This window comes from Vigna unguiculata, chromosome 7 (genome assembly GCF_037176805.1).
Source record: "Vigna unguiculata cultivar grain cowpea cultivar isolate G323 ecotype 2 chromosome 7, ASM3717680v1, whole genome shotgun sequence".
Lineage (NCBI taxonomy): Eukaryota > Viridiplantae > Streptophyta > Magnoliopsida > Fabales > Fabaceae > Vigna > Vigna unguiculata.
The window spans coordinates 22,825,278-22,845,265 of NC_140798.1; the positions used below are offsets into that span (position 1 = coordinate 22,825,278).

The 19,988-nt window shown below is 42.6% G+C and overlaps 1 protein-coding gene and 1 pseudogene across 1 annotated transcript; both read right to left on the reverse strand.

Moving 5' to 3' along the window:
- Positions 1-3,470: 3,470 nt before the first annotated feature.
- Positions 3,471-4,994, reverse strand: LOC146884686 (uncharacterized). The gene is made up of 4 exons (XM_085675974.1): positions 4,205-4,994; positions 4,064-4,093; positions 3,675-3,958; positions 3,471-3,515 (listed from the first exon to the last, which is right to left on the reverse strand). Exons 1-4 carry the CDS (start codon positions 4,992-4,994, stop codon positions 3,471-3,473), a joined length of 1,149 nt encoding a protein of 382 aa, XP_085532100.1.
- Positions 4,995-13,489: 8,495 nt separating this feature from the next.
- Positions 13,490-19,544, reverse strand: LOC146884687 (uncharacterized; annotated as a pseudogene).
- Between the last annotated feature and the right edge of the window lie 444 nt (positions 19,545-19,988).

Here is a 19,988-nt window from a genome sequence, read left to right on the forward strand (position 1 = left end):
GCAAAACCCCCAAGGATCTGTTGCAAAAATGGGTTCCTTGGTCACTAACAATAGCTCGAGGAACTCCAAACCTGCAAAATATGTGAGACCTAACAAAATCCACAACAACTCGAGCATCATTAGTTCTAGTGGCTTTGGCTTCCACCCATTTTGAAACATAATCAACAGCAAGCAAGATGTAAGTAAAACCAAAAGAGACAGGGAAAGGGCCCATGAAATCTATACCCCAGACGTCAAACACCTCACAAAATAGCATGGGTTGTTGAGGCATCTGTTGTCTCCAAGAAATGGCTCCTCCTGCTCGTTGGCATTCCTCACATGTGCTACAAATCCTCCACGCATCCTTGAAGATGGTGGGCCAATAAAATCCGCAATCTAGCACCTTACGAGCTGTCCTTTGTGTGCCAAGGTGACCACCAGGTGCAGATGAATGACAAAATTTGAGGACCGAGTCAATCTCATGGTCCGGAATGCATCTCCTGGTAACCTGATCACTGCACATTTTGCACAGATAAGGCTCATCCCAAATGTAGTACCTAGCATCGCTCTTGAGTTTATCACATTGAGCTCTGGATGCTAGGGGAGGAAAAATAGAAGCAGCAAGATAATTAACAATGTTAGCAAACCAAGGTGAGGAAGAAGTAGAGAGTGTCAACAAACTTTCATCGGGAAAGTCATCCCGGATCGGTGTAGCATCATCAGTAGACCTCTCAATCCTGCTTAGGTGGTCTGCAACCAGGTTTTGTGCTCCGCTCCTATCACGGATCTCCAAATCAAATTCTTGGAGCCAGAGCATCCATCTTATCAGCCGAGGTTTTGATTCTGCCTTCTTCAACAGGTACTTAAGAGCTGCATGGTCAGTAAACACAAGAACAGGAGAACCAAGCAGATAAGATCGAAACTTTTCAAGTGCAAAAACTACCGCAAGGAGCTCTTTTTCTGTTGTGGTGTAATTTGATTGGGCAACATCTAATGTCCTGGAGGCGTAGTAGATTACTCTCGGCTGCTTATCAATCCTTTGAGCTAGAACAGCCCCTAATGCATAGTTGGATGCATCACACATAAGCTCAAATGGGGCTGTCCAGTCGCCCCGCCTGAATGATTGGAGTTGTGGTCAGGGCCTTCTTGAGGCAATCAAAAGCCTCTTTGCATCCTTCATCAAAGATGAAGTCAACATCCTTTTGCAATAGGTTGGACAGTGGGAGGGCCTTCTTACTGAAGTCTTGAATGAAGCGCCTGTAAAACCCTGCATGGCCAAGAAAAGAACGAACCTCTCGCACAGAAGAGGGGTAAGACAATTGTGAAATAATTGAGATCTTGGCAGGGTCAACTTCAATGCCCTTTTTTGAAATTATGTGCCCCAATACTATGCCTTGTTCTACCATGAAATGACATTTCTCAAAATTGAGAACAAGGTTAGATTGGATGCACCTGTTTAAAACTCTGTCCAAACTATCCAAACATGCATCAAATGAGGACCCATATACAGTAAAGTCGTCCATAAACACCTCTATGCATTTTTCAAGAAAATCACTAAAAATGCTTAGCATGCACCGCTGGAATGTGCCAGAGGCATTGCATAGACCAAACGGCATCCTCCTATAGGCAAAAGTGCCAAAGGGGCAGGTGAATGTGGTTTTCTCTTGGTCCTCAGGTGCAATGTGAATTTGAAAAAAACCAGAAAACCCATCAAGAAAGCAATAGTGGGACTTACCTGCCAAGCGCTCAAGCATCTGATCAATAAAAGGCAGGGGGAAGTGGTCTTTTCTGGTTTCTTGATTTAGCCTTCTGTAGTCAATGCAAACCCTCCAACTATTTTGGACTCTTGTTGGAATCAGCTCTTCTTTTTCATTCTTGACTACAGTGAGGTCAGTCTTCTTTGGAACAACATGGATGGGGCTAACCCACTGACTGTCAGAAATGGGGTAGATGATCCCAGCTTGTAGAAGCTTGGTCACCTCCTTCTTTACAACATCCGAGATGACAGGGTTGAGTCGCCTCTGTGGCTGTCTCACTGGCTTTGCTCCATCTTACAACAATATCCTATGCATGCATGTTGATGGGCTAATACCAGGGATGTCAGCCAATGTCCATCCAATTGCCTTCTTATGCTTCTTAAGAACTTGCAACAGCCTCTGCTCTTGTTCAGTAGTGAGGGAGGTGGAAATGATGACAGGCAGTTTGTTCTCCTCCTCTAAGTAGACATACTTGAGGTTGTCTGGCAGTGGTTTCAACTCTAGAGTACTAGATGCTGGCTGAATATCAGGAACCAGAGGGGAGGGAGAAATGGGATCCAGCCTGTACCTGAGCATAACAATTAGATGCATATGTACTTCCTGCAACATGGTTAGTGCAACCTGATTGTATAACATCAAAGTGAATAGGTACAACATCCAGAGAGTCAAACTCTGTACATTCAACATTATCCACATCATATTCAGCATCATCAGAATCAGAATCAGAATTAGAATCAAGAACATCAATGCATGCAAATTCCGATAACTCAGACACGGATGAATGTTTTAATGTATGCAAAGAGTGGAAATCAGAAATCAATCCATCAACAACATCATCAATAATATCCACGTGAAAAACAGAATGATCCTTAGAAAGATGTTTCATGGCATCCAGAATGTTGAATCGCACAACAATATCATCAAACTCCATGGACAAAGTACCTGCATGGACATCAATTTTGGTTCGTGCAGTTTTCAAAAATGGTCTGCCTAAAATGATTGGTGCAGAACCATGTGAAAATCCCTCTTCCATGTTAAGAATGTAAAAATTGGCAGGGAAAATCAATTCACCAACACGAACCAAAACATCATCAACCAAACCTGCGGGGTGGGCAACACTTCTATTTGCCAACTGAATCACCACACCCGTAGGTTGCGGGGTCCAAGAGAAAGAGATTTAAAAATAGACAGAGGCATTACATTTATTGAAGCACCAAGATCAAGCATTGTATTTTCAAATTTATTGTTACCTATGATGCAAGGTACACAAAATGTACCTGGGTCCTTGCACTTCTCAGGAATCTGAGGAACAGATTTACCTATCAATGCTGATACGTTTCTGCCCATGCTGATCTTTTCATTTCCCTTCAGCCTCCTTTTGTGCGTGCATAGCTCCTTCAAAAACTTTGCATATCTGGGAATCTGTTTAATGGCATCCAACAGAGGTATGTTGACCTCCACCTTCCTGAAAGTTTCCAAGATCTCCCTGTCAACCTCTTCCATCTTTTTGCTTGGAATGGCTCTTGGAGGGAAAGGAAGAGGTATGGAAGGTGCAGCAGTAGAGGTGGAAGGTGTAGAAGTCGATGTGGAAGGACCAGCTACATGAGCATCACGCTTTCTCTGAAGTGTGGCAGGGTCGGCTTCCTTTGGAGGTGTAGGCTCGGAAGTGGGAACTTCAATGTTCTTCCCAGATCTCAAAGTAATGGCACTCACATTCCTAGGATTTTCCACCGTCTATGATGGAAGCTTGTCAGAATTCTGAGCCTGTGCCTGGTTTAGCTGAGTGGCCATTTGCCCCATTTGATTTGTCAAACTCTGGATTGAGGCCCTAGTCTCCTGCTGAAATTGCATATTTTGAAGGGTCATTATCCTGACTAACTCCTCCAATGAAGTAGAAGAAGAAGGTGCAGGTGCTGCAGCAGGAGCTGGTGTGGGTACAGGTGGAACAGGTGGAACAGGAGCAGCTTGTGGTGCAGGTGCAACTCTTTGTTGTGGAGGTGGTTGCAAATTTTGAAATTGTTGGGGCCGCTGGTTACCCTGGTTTCCCCATCTCAAATTAGGGTGATTCCTCCATCTTGGATTATATCTGTTGGTTGACAAATCATGGTGGTTTTGTTGTTGCTGTTGGGGCCTATTGTTGTTGAAAATATTTGCTGCATAGGCCTGAGGGGTATCCACTGGTGTAGAAGAAGAAGGCTGTTGTTGCAATGTTGGGCAAGAGTCTGTAAAATGATTAACAGATGTACAAAGGCCACAAACTCTTGCAGCTGGAGCTCTCTAATTGGAAGCAAGTTGATTGACCAGTGTAGTAAGAGCATCAATCTTACTTTCCAACTTCTTTGTGTACTCGGCTGCTCCTACATCATGAACACCTCTAACAACTATGGCATCACTCATTGTGCCAAATTGTTGAGAATTTGAAGCCATGTTCTCTATCAGTTGTTTGGCTGCAGCTGGGCTTATGTTACCAAGGGCACCACCACTTGCGGCATCAATCATATTTCGATCCATGTGGTGCAAGCCTTCGTAAAAATACTGCAGGAGGAGATGTTCAGAAATCTGATGGTGTGGACAGCTTGAACATAGATTCTTGAACCTCTCCCAGTACTCATAAAGGGTCTCCCCAGATTGCTGCTTGATGCCAGAAATCTCCTTCTGTATGGCTGTTGTCCTTGAAGCAGGAAAGAACTTGGCAAGGAACAATCTCTTCAGGTCATCCCAGCTTGTGATGGACCTGGGTGCTAGGTAGTACAACCAGTCTTTCGTATTACCCTCCAAAGAATGAGGGAAAGCCTTCAAGTATACATGGTCCTCTTGTACATCTGCAGGCTTCATGGTGGAACAGACGACATGAAACTGCTTCAAGTGTTTGCACGGGTCCTCACCTGCAAGACCATGAAACTTTGGCAACAAGTGTATTAAACCAGTTTTCAGCACATATGGAACCTCCTCCTCAAGGTATTGTATGCATAAACTATCATAAGTGAACTCTGGTGCAGTGAGCTCACTCATGGTTCTCTCATGAGGTGGAGGAGGTTGAGCCATGTTATCAGTATGAAAATGCTCAGAATATACAGTATGCTCAGAATGCAAAGAATGAGGAGTGTCAGGAATGTGATGAGAATCAGAAGAATCAGGAAATGTCACTGAATATTTGGCATGCAAAGATGGATTCCTAGGATGCCTACTTCCTCTGTGGAATGTCCTATCAATTTCAGGGTCAAATGGTTGTAATTCACTTGGGTTTCCCTTAGTCATGCACCAAAAAGCACTAATTGTAGTGATATTGGCATAACAAAGGGTATAACTACAAGTATACTCAAACGACCTTCAAATGACTTGAAAATTGGTAGGATATTCCTTTGAGTGGTCAAACAGAAGCACAAAAAAAATGAAGAAAAATCACAAAAAACATTGTTGAAATGTAGAAAATGGCATTTTCTGGAGAATCTGAGTTTGCAAACCGGCGAAGCGGGTCACAACAAGGTGGGAAATCAAATTCTACCCCAAATCCATATAAAATAATAGTGATTTTGATAACCAGAGCAAAAGTTATGGTCCTCTAAAGTTTTACTAAAAATTAGTCCAAATTTTTTTTGAATCTCTTAACTCAGACCATACCAACTGCTCTAGCTATTTTTCCTATCAAGTTCAACGTCTTAGAAGTGGGGGAAAAGAATTTCAAGTCAAAACAAGCTCCGTAGCTACCAAAACAAAAATCCAGAAGTTAAATGCCAGATTCAGACACTATTCAAACACTATTCACTACTACAAAGGACACTATTCATGCGCGTCGCGACACTATTCACTACACTACATAGAAACACACAGGAATGGAAACAGGCACTGAACTTAACACAACATTAACATCACAATGAACATATACCAACTCAACCACACTTGAACTACACACACACACCAAAACACAAAACACAAACACACTGGAAATTTTACTTTGAACGAAACGATTGGTCCCCGGCAGCGGCGCCAAATTTGATAGAGGCCGTACCCCACCAAATTAAAACATATTAAATGCAGTACATGAAAGTGAACCAAGTCGTCTCCCAATGACCAATATTTTCATTCAAAGCGAATTTTCCAAATGAACACAACAATAAAACACAGGGGGGGGGGGTTGGCAGACAGATTCGGAATGCTAATCAATAGATTAATTTAAATGCTACAGTGACTAAAATCGTATTGACATCCCTGATTCAAACGCAATTTCACTTATCATAGGCCACCAAATTAACACCAACCCTGCCTTGTCTCAATCCACTAGATAATAATTCACTAAGCGAAAATTACAATCTAGCTTCATTATGCAATTAAGCAATGCACACATCCTTAAATTCGTGACAGCCAAGCTACATACATTAAGCATGAACGTATCTTAAACAAAACACATGCAAGTACTCTGTAAATTAAGCATTGACAGATTCACCACATGCATTCCACGAATTCAGAATAAAAACATGGCAGATTTCATAAAACAAGCACAACCTCAAAGCTTCATTGCATTTTTTTCATCAAGGAGTCAATACACGAATTTAGCTAGACATGGAAATGAGTAATTAAACACTTCAAAACTGAAATCACAAAAATCAGAACCAAGAACCCTAACCTATCAAATCTGAAAACGCAATTTAAGAGCAAAAATTGAGATTTCAAAGCTTAAATGGAATGCAAAACGGTGATATCATATATAAATGCGAAAACCCCATGAATGGGTATTGTTCCAAGTCAATAAAACCCACAAAACGAACTGCCCAAGCAAGAAAACGAATTCAAAACGTAAAACCCTCAATGGGTGCTGTCAAAGATGCATAAAAACGGTAAAAATGAGCCAAAAACGTGAAAAACCGCAAGGGGGACGTCCATGGAAGCTTGGAGAACGAAAATGAAGGTTTTGAAGAGAGGTTTAAGATGATGGAGCGGCTGCCTCCCTCATGCAGACCTAATTCGTGGTCATATCACCCCCTGCCACTCAGAATTACAAAACTGCCATTATGAGCCGCAGAATTACAAAAATGCCACTCTGGGCCTCAAATGTTGACCCATTGACTTTGCTGACGTGGAAATGACATGGAAATGATGTGGCAATGATGTGGAAAGTTTCTTCAACTAAATATTAATGTCCAAGCTCCAAAATTGCTTCACCCAAATACCTAAAAATAATTAAAAACAAAAATTAGGCCAAATAATGTGAAATTAGACCAAATTCGGAACAGTGGCCCAATAAAGCCCAACAGATGAAAAACACTCTAATGATGAACAATTAAGCACTAATCAACTGTCTAATGGGTACACAAAGGCTAGTGAAATGGAAGAAAATAATGACTCATCAAAATCGACCACACTTACCCTTTTGCACTCCTGGGCAAAATTAAAGAGTAAAGCAAAGCAAGGACATCACAAACATAACAAGAGAGACAAAAAGACACAAGACAAACAAACACATGACAAACGGACTCGACACAGACAAATGGAAACACATCTAACACAGAAGGATTCAAAGCTGCAAGGTATCCGTGAACATCATCCAAGCAGTTCAAAACATGTCAAGTACTCAGTTCAGCTTAAGGAGAGAATTGAAAGCAACATAACCTCACGAAATATGCACTGTATCACTCAAATCTCTAGGCTACTGTTTACTCTCAAAGCACCCTTGAAAAAAAACATCAAACAGACTTGGCAAGCCTCTAGAACGAACAACCAAACCAGAAACACATGCAGGTCAAGATCAGAAGGACTTTTCAAGGTTGTAATGGGGTTGAGGACAAGGTGTGGAACATATGGATAAGTAGCTAAGCAACCAAGGAAATAGAGGAGCAGTGGGGAATAAGTCTCAATCAATCATGAAAGTAATCCCAAACACCAACACTTCCAACTTCGGTTCTCACACAATGCTCAAATCCAAACTCCTTTTTATTTCTTTTCTTTATTCTCTTTTCTTTTTTTTTCTTTTTCTTTTTTTTTCTATACAGAGAACATGCAGAGAAACAACAATTTTGAAATCCCACTTTGGTGTACAAATGAGCAATTCCAAGAACCAACAACAAGTGCGCGCACAGCCACACTTCTTGTGCGCGACCACACTTAATTGAGCACCCATTCCCAAAACAATTCCAAAGCTCCAAAATTTCCTAAGGTAGGAATAATCATGGTTTTTCAGGCTAAGGGCTTGTAATGAGCTGTAAAACAATGAAAGGGTATGCAGGCTCAAAAAGGGGTATCAACGGAAACAGTTCAAGGTAGGCTCATCTGGTTGTAGGCTCATAGAACAAAATTGCCTAAATCATATCCCAACATGCATGTGAATCAGAAAGGCATTTAGAAAGAGTCAAGCCAAGGCCACTGTGCAAGCATTCAAGAGGCATATATCACACAATCAAAGAACAGAGAGTGGCTCAAATTCTTACACAAGTTAAACTAATTCCAAAAGCAAGTTGACATGCAAAGACAAAGCAAGGATAACAGTTCACAGAATAACCAACAACTCATCCTCCAAAAGTGAAGTGAATGTCCCAAACAGAAAACAAAAACATCACACTAATTAACACAAATTAACAATAATGAAACAAACAAACAGAAACAACAACAGACAGACAGACCTGGACAAGTGCAATAAAAGTAAAGAAGAAGGGGGAAGAAGGGGAAAGAAAACTCCCTGAATCATGGTGAAATAGCAGTGGGGTCAAGCAGGGAAGTTTCCTCCACAACAGTATCCACCAAGGCAGGATTGCTGAGGAATGGCTTAAGACGATGCCCATTCACTTTGAAGCTCTTATCTGTGGACTGGCTTTTGATTTCAACTACACCATAAGGATAAACATTAGTGACAACAAAAGGACCAATCCACTTTGATCTCAACTTACCCCCCATGAGTCCAAGTCTGGAGTTATACAGTAAAACTTGCTGACCAACAACAAATTCCTTTCTAGCAATGGAGCTATCATGGAATCTCTTGGTCTTCTCCTTGTAGAACATAGAGTTCTGATATGCCTCCAAACGGATCTCATCCGACTCGTTCAATTGCAGCTTCCTTTCCTCCCCAGCTTGATCAAGAGAGAAATTGCATGACTTGACAGCCCAGTAGGCTCGATGCTCTATCTCCACTGGAAGGTGGCATGGCTTACCAAAGACAACCCGATAAGGAGACATCCCTATAGGTGCCTTGTAAGCAGTCCTGTGAGCCCATAGAGCGTCCTCAAGTCTATTGCTCTAATCCTTCCTGTTGGGCTGCACAATCTTCTCCAAGATCCTCTTGATTTCTCTGTTTGAGATCTCAGCTTGCCCATTAGTTTGGGGGTGATATGGTGTAGAAAGTTTGTGCACAACCCCATACTTTTGAAGCAAAACCCCCAAGGATCTATTGCAAAAATGGGTTCCTTGGTCACTAACAATAGCTCGAGGAACTCCAAACCTGCAAAATATGTGAGACCTAACAAAATCCACAACAACTCGAGCATCATTAGTTCTAGTGGCTTTGGCTTCCACCCATTTTGAAACATAATCAACAGCAAGCAAGATGTAAGTAAAACCAAAAGAGACAGGGAAAGGGCCCATGAAATCTATACCCCAGACGTCAAACACCTCACAAAATAGCATGGGTTGTTGAGGCATCTGTTGTCTCCAAGAAATGGCTCCTCCTGCTCGTTGGCATTCCTCACATGTGCTACAAATCCTCCACGCATCCTTGAAGATGGTGGGCCAATAAAATCCGCAATCTAGCACCTTACGAGCTGTCCTTTGTGTGCCAAGGTGACCACCAGGTGCAGATGAATGACAAAATTTGAGGACCGAGTCAATCTCATGGTCCGGAATGCATCTCCTGGTAACCTGATCACTGCACATTTTGCACAGATAAGGCTCATCCCAAATGTAGTACCTAGCATCGCTCTTGAGTTTATCACATTGAGCTCTGGATGCTAGGGGAGGAAAAATAGAAGCAGCAAGATAATTAACAATGTTAGCAAACCAAGGTGAGGAAGAAGTAGAGAGTGTCAACAAACTTTCATCGGGAAAGTCATCCCGGATCGGTGTAGCATCATCAGTAGACCTCTCAATCCTGCTTAGGTGGTCTGCAACCAGGTTTTGTGCTCCGCTCCTATCACGGATCTCCAAATCAAATTCTTGGAGCCAGAGCATCCATCTTATCAGCCGAGGTTTTGATTCTGCCTTCTTCAACAGGTACTTAAGAGCTGCATGGTCAGTAAACACAAGAACAGGAGAACCAAGCAGATAAGATCGAAACTTTTCAAGTGCAAAAACTACCGCAAGGAGCTCTTTTTCTGTTGTGGTGTAATTTGATTGGGCAACATCTAATGTCCTGGAGGCGTAGTAGATTACTCTCGGCTGCTTATCAATCCTTTGAGCTAGAACAGCCCCTAATGCATAGTTGGATGCATCACACATAAGCTCAAATGGGGCTGTCCAGTCGGGCGCCTGAATGATTGGAGTTGTGGTCAGGGCCTTCTTGAGGCAATCAAAAGCCTCTTTGCATCCTTCATCAAAGATGAAGTCAACATCCTTTTGCAATAGGTTGGACAGTGGGAGGGCCTTCTTACTGAAGTCTTGAATGAAGCGCCTGTAAAACCCTGCATGGCCAAGAAAAGAACGAACCTCTCGCACAGAAGAGGGGTAAGACAATTGTGAAATAATTGAGATCTTGGCAGGGTCAACTTCAATGCCCTTTTTTGAAATTATGTGCCCCAATACTATGCCTTGTTCTACCATGAAATGACATTTCTCAAAATTGAGAACAAGGTTAGATTGGATGCACCTGTTTAAAACTCTGTCCAAACTATCCAAACATGCATCAAATGAGGACCCATATACAGTAAAGTCGTCCATAAACACCTCTATGCATTTTTCAAGAAAATCACTAAAAATGCTTAGCATGCACCGCTGGAATGTGCCAGAGGCATTGCATAGACCAAACGGCATCCTCCTATAGGCAAAAGTGCCAAAGGGGCAGGTGAATGTGGTTTTCTCTTGGTCCTCAGGTGCAATGTGAATTTGAAAAAAACCAGAAAACCCATCAAGAAAGCAATAGTGGGACTTACCTGCCAAGCGCTCAAGCATCTGATCAATAAAAGGCAGGGGGAAGTGGTCTTTTCTGGTTTCTTGATTTAGCCTTCTGTAGTCAATGCAAACCCTCCAACTATTTTGGACTCTTGTTGGAATCAGCTCTTCTTTTTCATTCTTGACTACAGTGAGGTCAGTCTTCTTTGGAACAACATGGATGGGGCTAACCCACTGACTGTCAGAAATGGGGTAGATGATCCCAGCTTGTAGAAGCTTGGTCACCTCCTTCTTTACAACATCCGAGATGACAGGGTTGAGTCGCCTCTGTGGCTGTCTCACTGGCTTTGCTCCATCTTACAACAATATCCTATGCATGCATGTTGATGGGCTAATACCAGGGATGTCAGCCAATGTCCATCCAATTGCCTTCTTATGCTTCTTAAGAACTTGCAACAGCCTCTGCTCTTGTTCAGTAGTGAGGGAGGTGGAAATGATGACAGGCAGTTTGTTCTCCTCCTCTAAGTAGACATACTTGAGGTTGTCTGGCAGTGGTTTCAACTCTAGAGTACTAGATGCTGGCTGAATATCAGGAACCAGAGGGGAGGGAGAAATGGGATCCAGCCTGTACCTGAGCATAACAATTAGATGCATATGTACTTCCTGCAACATGGTTAGTGCAACCTGATTGTATAACATCAAAGTGAATAGGTACAACATCCAGAGAGTCAAACTCTGTACATTCAACATTATCCACATCATATTCAGCATCATCAGAATCAGAATCAGAATTAGAATCAAGAACATCAATGCATGCAAATTCCGATAACTCAGACACGGATGAATGTTTTAATGTATGCAAAGAGTGGAAATCAGAAATCAATCCATCAACAACATCATCAATAATATCCACGTGAAAAACAGAATGATCCTTAGAAAGATGTTTCATGGCATCCAGAATGTTGAATCGCACAACAATATCATCAAACTCCATGGACAAAGTACCTGCATGGACATCAATTTTGGTTCGTGCAGTTTTCAAAAATGGTCTGCCTAAAATGATTGGTGCAGAACCATGTGAAAATCCCTCTTCCATGTTAAGAATGTAAAAATTGGCAGGGAAAATCAATTCACCAACACGAACCAAAACATCATCAACCAAACCTGCGGGGTGGGCAACACTTCTATTTGCCAACTGAATCACCACACCCGTAGGTTGCGGGGTCCAAGAGAAAGAGATTTAAAAATAGACAGAGGCATTACATTTATTGAAGCACCAAGATCAAGCATTGTATTTTCAAATTTATTGTTACCTATGATGCAAGGTACACAAAATGTACCTGGGTCCTTGCACTTCTCAGGAATCTGAGGAACAGATTTACCTATCAATGCTGATACGTTTCTGCCCATGCTGATCTTTTCATTTCCCTTCAGCCTCCTTTTGTGCGTGCATAGCTCCTTCAAAAACTTTGCATATCTGGGAATCTGTTTAATGGCATCCAACAGAGGTATGTTGACCTCCACCTTCCTGAAAGTTTCCAAGATCTCCCTGTCAACCTCTTCCATCTTTTTTCTTGGAATGGCTCTTGGAGGGAAAGGAAGAGGTATGGAAGGTGCAGCAGTAGAGGTGGAAGGTGTAGAAGTCGATGTGGAAGGACCAGCTACATGAGCATCACGCTTTCTCTGAAGTGTGGCAGGGTCGGCTTCCTTTGGAGGTGTAGGCTCGGAAGTGGGAACTTCAATGTTCTTCCCAGATCTCAAAGTAATGGCACTCACATTCCTAGGATTTTCCACCGTCTATGATGGAAGCTTGTCAGAATTCTGAGCCTGTGCCTGGTTTAGCTGAGTGGCCATTTGCCCCATTTGATTTGTCAAACTCTGGATTGAGGCCCTAGTCTCCTGCTGAAATTGCATATTTTGAAGGGTCATCATCCTGACTAACTCCTCCAATGAAGTAGAAGAAGAAGGTGCAGGTGCTGCAGCAGGAGCTGGTGTGGGTACAGGTGGAACAGGTGGAACAGGAGCAGTTTGTGGTGCAGGTGCAACTCTTTGTTGTGGAGGTGGTTGCAAATTTTGAAATTGTTGGGGCCGCTGGTTACCCTGGTTTCCCCATCTCAAATTAGGGTGATTCCTCCATCCTGGATTATATCTGTTGGTTGACAAATCATGGTGGTTTTGTTGTTGCTGTTGGGGCCTATTGTTGTTGAAAATATTTGCTGCATAGGCCTGAGGGGTATCCACTGGTGTAGAAGAAGAAGGCTGTTGTTGCAATGTTGGGCAAGAGTCTGTAAAATGATTAACAGATGTACAAAGGCCACAAACTCTTGCAGCTGGAGCTCTCTAATTGGAAGCAAGTTGATTGACCAGTGTAGTAAGAGCATCAATCTTACTTTCCAACTTCTTTGTGTACTCGGCTGCTCCTACATCATGAACACCTCTAACAACTATGGCATCACTCATTGTGCCAAATTGTTGAGAATTTGAAGCCATGTTCTCTATCAGTTGTTTGGCTGCAGCTGGGCTTATGTTACCAAGGGCACCACCACTTGCGGCATCAATCATATTTCGATCCATGTGGTGCAAGGTAGGAATAATCATGGTTTTTCAGGCTAAGGGCTTGTAATGAGCTGTAAAACAATGAAAGGGTATGCAGGCTCAAAAAGGGGTATCAACGGAAACAGTTCAAGGTAGGCTCATCTGGTTGTAGGCTCATAGAACAAAATTGCCTAAATCATATCCCAACATGCATGTGAATCAGAAAGGCATTTAGAAAGAGTCAAGCCAAGGCCACTGTGCAAGCATTCAAGAGGCATATATCACACAATCAAAGAACAGAGAGTGGCTCAAATTCTTACACAAGGTAAACTAATTCCAAAAGCAAGTTGACATGCAAAGACAAAGCAAGGATAACAGTTCACAGAATAACCAACAACTCATCCTCCAAAAGTGAAGTGAGTGTCCCAAACAGAAAACAAAAACATCACACTAATTAACACAAATTAACAATAATGAAACAAACAAACAGAAACAACAACAGACAGACAGACCTGGACAAGTGCAATAAAAGTAAAGAAGAAGGGGGAAGAAGGGGAAAGAAAACTCCCTGAATCATGGTGAAATAGCAGTGGGGTCAAGCAGGGAAGTTTCCTCCACAACAGTATCCACCAAGGCAGGATTGCTGAGGAATGGCTTAAGACGATGCCCATTCACTTTGAAGCTCTTATCTGTGGACTGGCTTTTGATTTCAACTACACCATAAGGATAAACATTAGTGACAACAAAAGGACCAATCCACTTTGATCTCAACTTACCCCCCATGAGTCCAAGTCTGGAGTTATACAGTAAAACTTGCTGACCAACAACAAATTCCTTTCTAGCAATGGAGCTATCATGGAATCTCTTGGTCTTCTCCTTGTAGAACATAGAGTTCTGATATGCCTCCAAACGGATCTCATCCAACTCGTTCAACTGCAGCTTCCTTTCCTCCCCAGCTTGATCAAGAGAGAAATTGCATGACTTGACAGCCCAGTAGGCTCGATGCTCTATCTCCACTGGAAGGTGGCATGGCTTACCAAAGACAACCCGATAAGGAGACATCCCTATAGGTGCCTTGTAAGCAGTCCTGTGAGCCCATAGAGCGTCCTCAAGTCTATTGCTCTAATCCTTCCTGTTGGGCTGCACAATCTTCTCCAAGATCCTCTTGATTTCTCTGTTTGAGATCTCAGCTTGCCCATTAGTTTGGGGGTGATATGGTGTAGAAAGTTTGTGCACAACCCCATACTTTTGAAGCAAAACCCCCAAGGATCTGTTGCAAAAATGGGTTCCTTGGTCACTAACAATAGCTCGAGGAACTCCAAACCTGCAAAATATGTGAGACCTAACAAAATCCACAACAACTCGAGCATCATTAGTTCTAGTGGCTTTGGCTTCCACCCATTTTGAAACATAATCAACAGCAAGCAAGATGTAAATGAAACCAAAAGAGACAGGGAAAGGGCCCATGAAATCTATACCCCAGACGTTAAACACCTCACAAAATAGCATGGGTTGTTGAGGCATCTGTTGTCTCCAAGAAATGGCTCCTCCTGCTCGTTGGCATTCCTCACATGTGCTACAAATCCTCCACGCATCCTTGAAGATGGTGGGCCAATAAAATCCGCAATCTAGCACCTTACGAGCTGTCCTTTGTGTGCCAAGGTGACCACCAGGTGCAGATGAATGACAAAATTTGAGGACCGAGTCAATCTCATGGTCCGGAATGCATCTCCTGGTAACCTGATCACTGCACATTTTGCACAGATAAGGCTCATCCCAAATGTAGTACCTAGCATCGCTCTTGAGTTTATCACATTGAGCTCTGGATGCTAGGGGAGGAAAAATAGAAGCAGCAAGATAATTAACAATGTTAGCAAACCAAGGTGAGGAAGAAGTAGAGAGTGTCAACAAACTTTCATCGGGAAAGTCATCCCGGATCGGTGTAGCATCATCAGTAGACCTCTCAATCCTGCTTAGGTGGTCTGCAACCAGGTTTTGTGCTCCGCTCCTATCACGGATCTCCAAATCAAATTCTTGGAGCCAGAGCATCCATCTTATCAGCCGAGGTTTTGATTCTGCCTTCTTCAACAAGTACTTAAGAGCTGCATGGTCAGTAAACACAAGAACAGGAGAACCAAGCAGATAAGATCGAAACTTTTCAAGTGCAAAAACTACCGCAAGGAGCTCTTTTTCTGTTGTGGTGTAATTTGATTGGGCAACATCTAATGTCCTGGAGGCGTAGTAGATTACTCTCGGCTGCTTATCAATCCTTTGAGCTAGAACAGCCCCTAATGCATAGTTGGATGCATCACACATAAGCTCAAATGGGGTTGTCCAGTCGGGCGCCTGAATGATTGGAGTTGTGGTCAGGGCCTTCTTGAGGCAATCAAAAGCCTCTTTGCATCCTTCATCAAAGATGAAGTCAACATCCTTTTGCAATAGGTTGGACAGTGGGAGGGCCTTCTTACTGAAGTCTTGAATGAAGCGCCTGTAAAACCCTGCATGGCCAAGAAAAGAACGAACCTCTCGCACAGAAGAGGGGTAAGACAATTGTGAAATAATTGAGATCTTGGCAGAGTCAACTTCAATGCCCTTTTTTGAAATTATGTGCCCCAATACTATGCCTTGTTCTACCATGAAATGACATTTCTCAAAATTGAGAACAAGGTTAGATTGGATGCACCTGTTTAAAACTCTGTCCAAACTATCCAAACATGCATCAAATGAGGACCCATATACAGTAAAGTCGTCCATAAACACCTCTATGCATTTTTCAAGAAAATCACTAAAAATGCTTAGCATGCACCGCTGGAATGTGCCAGAGGCATTGCATAGACCAAACGGCATCCTCCTATAGGCAAAAGTGCCAAAGGGGCAGGTGAATGTGGTTTTCTCTTGGTCCTCAGGTGCAATGTGAATTTGAAAAAAACCAGAAAACCCATCAAGAAAGCAATAGTGGGACTTACCTGCCAAGCGCTCAAGCATCTGATCAATAAAAGGCAGGGGGAAGTGGTCTTTTCTGGTTTCTTGATTTAGCCTTCTGTAGTCAATGCAAACCCTCCAACTATTTTGGACTCTTGTTGGAATCAGCTCTTCTTTTTCATTCTTGACTACAGTGAGGCCAGTCTTCTTTGGAACAACATGGATGGGGCTAACCCACTGACTGTCAGAAATGGGGTAGATGATCCCAGCTTGTAGAAGCTTGGTCACCTCCTTCTTTACAACATCCGAGATGACAGGGTTGAGTCGCCTCTGTGGCTGTCTCACTGGCTTTGCTCCATCTTACAACAATATCCTATGCATGCATGTTGATGGGCTAATACCAGGGATGTCAGCCAATGTCCATCCAATTGCCTTCTTATGCTTCTTAAGAACTTGCAACAGCCTCTGCTCTTGTTCAGTAGTGAGGGAGGTGGAAATGATGACAGGCAGTTTGTTCTCCTCCTCTAAGTAGACATACTTGAGGTTGTCTGGCAGTGGTTTCAACTCTAGAGTACTAGATGCTGGCTGAATATCAGGAACCAGAGGGGAGGGAGAAATGGGATCCAGCCTGTACCTGAGCATAACAATTAGATGCATATGTACTTCCTGCAACATGGTTAGTGCAACCTGATTGTATAACATCAAAGTGAATAGGTACAACATCCAGAGAGTCAAACTCTGTACATTCAACATTATCCACATCATATTCAGCATCATCAGAATCAGAATCAGAATTAGAATCAAGAACATCAATGCATGCAAATTCCGATAACTCAGACACGGATGAATGTTTTAATGTATGCAAAGAGTGGAAATCAGAAATCAATCCATCAACAACATCATCAATAATATCCACGTGAAAAACAGAATGATCCTTAGAAAGATGTTTCATGGCATCCAGAATGTTGAATCGCACAACAATATCATCAAACTCCATGGACAAAGTACCTGCATGGACATCAATTTTGGTTCGTGCAGTTTTCAAAAATGGTCTGCCTAAAATGATTGGTGCAGAACCATGTGAAAATCCCTCTTCCATGTTAAGAATGTAAAAATTGGAAGGGAAAATCAATTCACCAACACGAACCAAAACATCATCAACCAAACCTGCGGGGTGGGCAACACTTCTATTTGCCAACTGAATCACCACACCCGTAGGTTGCGGGGTCCAAGAGAAAGAGATTTAAAAATAGACAGAGGCATTACATTTATTGAAGCACCAAGATCAAGCATTGTATTTTCAAATTTATTGTTACCTATGATGCAAGGTACACAAAATGTACCTGGGTCCTTGCACTTCTCAGGAATCTGAGGAACAGATTTACCTATCAATGCTGATACGTTTCTGCCCATGCTGATCTTTTCATTTCCCTTCAGCCTCCTTTTGTGCGTGCATAGCTCCTTCAAAAACTTTGCATATCTGGGAATCTGTTTAATGGCATCCAACAGAGGTATGTTGACCTTCACCTTCCTGAAAGTTTCCAAGATCTCCCTGTCAACCTCTTCCATCTTTTTGCTTGGAATGGCTCTTGGAGGGAAAGGAAGAGGTATGGAAGGTGCAGCAGTAGAGGTGGAAGGTGTAGAAGTCGATGTGGAAGGACCAGCTACATGAGCATCACGCTTTCTCTGAAGTGTGGCAGGGTCGGCTTCCTTTGGAGGTGTAGGCTCGGAAGTGGGAACTTCAATGTTCTTCCCAGATCTCAAAGTAATGGCACTCACATTCCTAGGATTTTCCACCGTCTATGATGGAAGCTTGTCAGAATTCTGAGCCTGTGCCTGGTTTAGCTGAGTGGCCATTTGCCCCATTTGATTTGTCAAACTCTGGATTGAGGCCCTAGTCTCCTGCTGAAATTGCATATTTTGAAGGGTCATCATCCTGACTAACTCCTCCAATGAAGTAGAAGAAGAAGGTGCAGGTGCTGCAGCAGGAGCTGGTGTGGGTACAGGTGGAACAGGTGGAACAGGAGCAGCTTGTGGTGCAGGTGCAACTCTTTGTTGTGGAGGTGGTTGCAAATTTTGAAATTGTTGGGGCCGCTGGTTACCCTGGTTTCCCCATCTCAAATTAGGGTGATTCCTCCATCCTGGATTATATCTGTTGGTTGACAAATCATGGTGGTTTTGTTGTTGCTGTTGGGGCCTATTGTTGTTGAAAATATTTGCTGCATAGGCCTGAGGGGTATCCACTGGTGTAGAAGAAGAAGGCTGTTGTTGCAATGTTGGGCAAGAGTCTGTAAAATGATTAACAGATGTACAAAGGCCACAAACTCTTGCAGCTGGAGCTCTCTAATTGGAAGCAAGTTGATTGACCAGTGTAGTAAGAGCATCAATCTTACTTTCCAACTTCTTTGTGTACTCGGCTGCTCCTACATCATGAACACCTCTAACAACTATGGCATCACTCATTGTGCCAAATTGTTGAGAATTTGAAGCCATGTTCTCTATCAGTTGTTTGGCTGCAGCTGGGCTTATGTTACCAAGGGCACCACCACTTGCGGCATCAATCATATTTCGATCCATGTGGTGCAAGCCTTCGTAAAAATACTGCAGGAGGAGATGTTCAGAAATTTGATGGTGTGGACAGCTTGAACAGAGATTCTTGAACCTCTCCCAGTACTCATAAAGGGTCTCCCTAGATTGCTGCTTGATGCCAGAAATCTCCTTCTGTATGGCTGTTGTCCTTGAAGCAGGAAAGAACTTGGCAAGGAACAATCTCTTCAGGTCATCCCAGCTTGTGATGGACTTGGGTGCTAGGTAGTACAACCAGTCTTTCGTATTACCCTCCAAAGAATGAGGGAAAGCCTTCAAGTATACATGGTCCTCTTGTACATCTGCAGGCTTCATGGTGGAACAGACGACATGAAACTGCTTCAAGTGTTTGCACGGGTCCTCACCTGCAAGACCATGAAACTTTTGCAACAAGTGTATTAAACCAGTTTTCAGCACATATGGAACCTCCTCCTCAAGGTATTGTATGCATAAACTATCATAAGTGAACTCTGGTGCAGTGAGCTCACTCATGGTTCTCTCATGAGGTGGAGGAGGTTGAGCCATGTTATCAGTATGAAAATGCTCAAAATATACAGTATGCTCAGAATGCAAAGAATGAGGAGTGTCAGGAATGTGATGAGAATCAGAAGAATCAGGAAATGTCACTAAATATTTGGCATGCAAAGATGGATTCCTAGGATGCCTACTTCCTCTGTGGAATGTCCTATCAATTTCAGGGTCAAATGGTTGTAATTCACTTGGGTTTCCCTTAGTCATGCACCAAAAAGCACTAATTGTAGTGATATTGGCATAACAAAGGGTATAACTACAAGTATACTCAAACGACCTTCAAATGACTTGAAAATTGGTAGGATATTCCTTTGAGTGGTCAAACAGAAGCACAAAAAAAATGAAGAAAAATCACAAAAAACATTGTTGAAATGTAGAAAATGGCATTTTCTGGAGAATCTGAGTTTGCAAACCGGCGAAGCGGGTCACAACAAGGTGGGAAATCAAATTCTACCCCAAATCCATATAACTTTCTTTTGTTACTTTACATGAAGCATTTTCATTCTGAATTGCTTTGTAATTCCATTCTATGGCTTGCTAATTTATGAATATTGACTTCTTGAAGATAATGCCATGACGTTTTGAGGTTTTTGTTTTTGTAGTGACTAATTTCATACCTATTCTATCTTCACCGTGGAATTTGTATGTTGA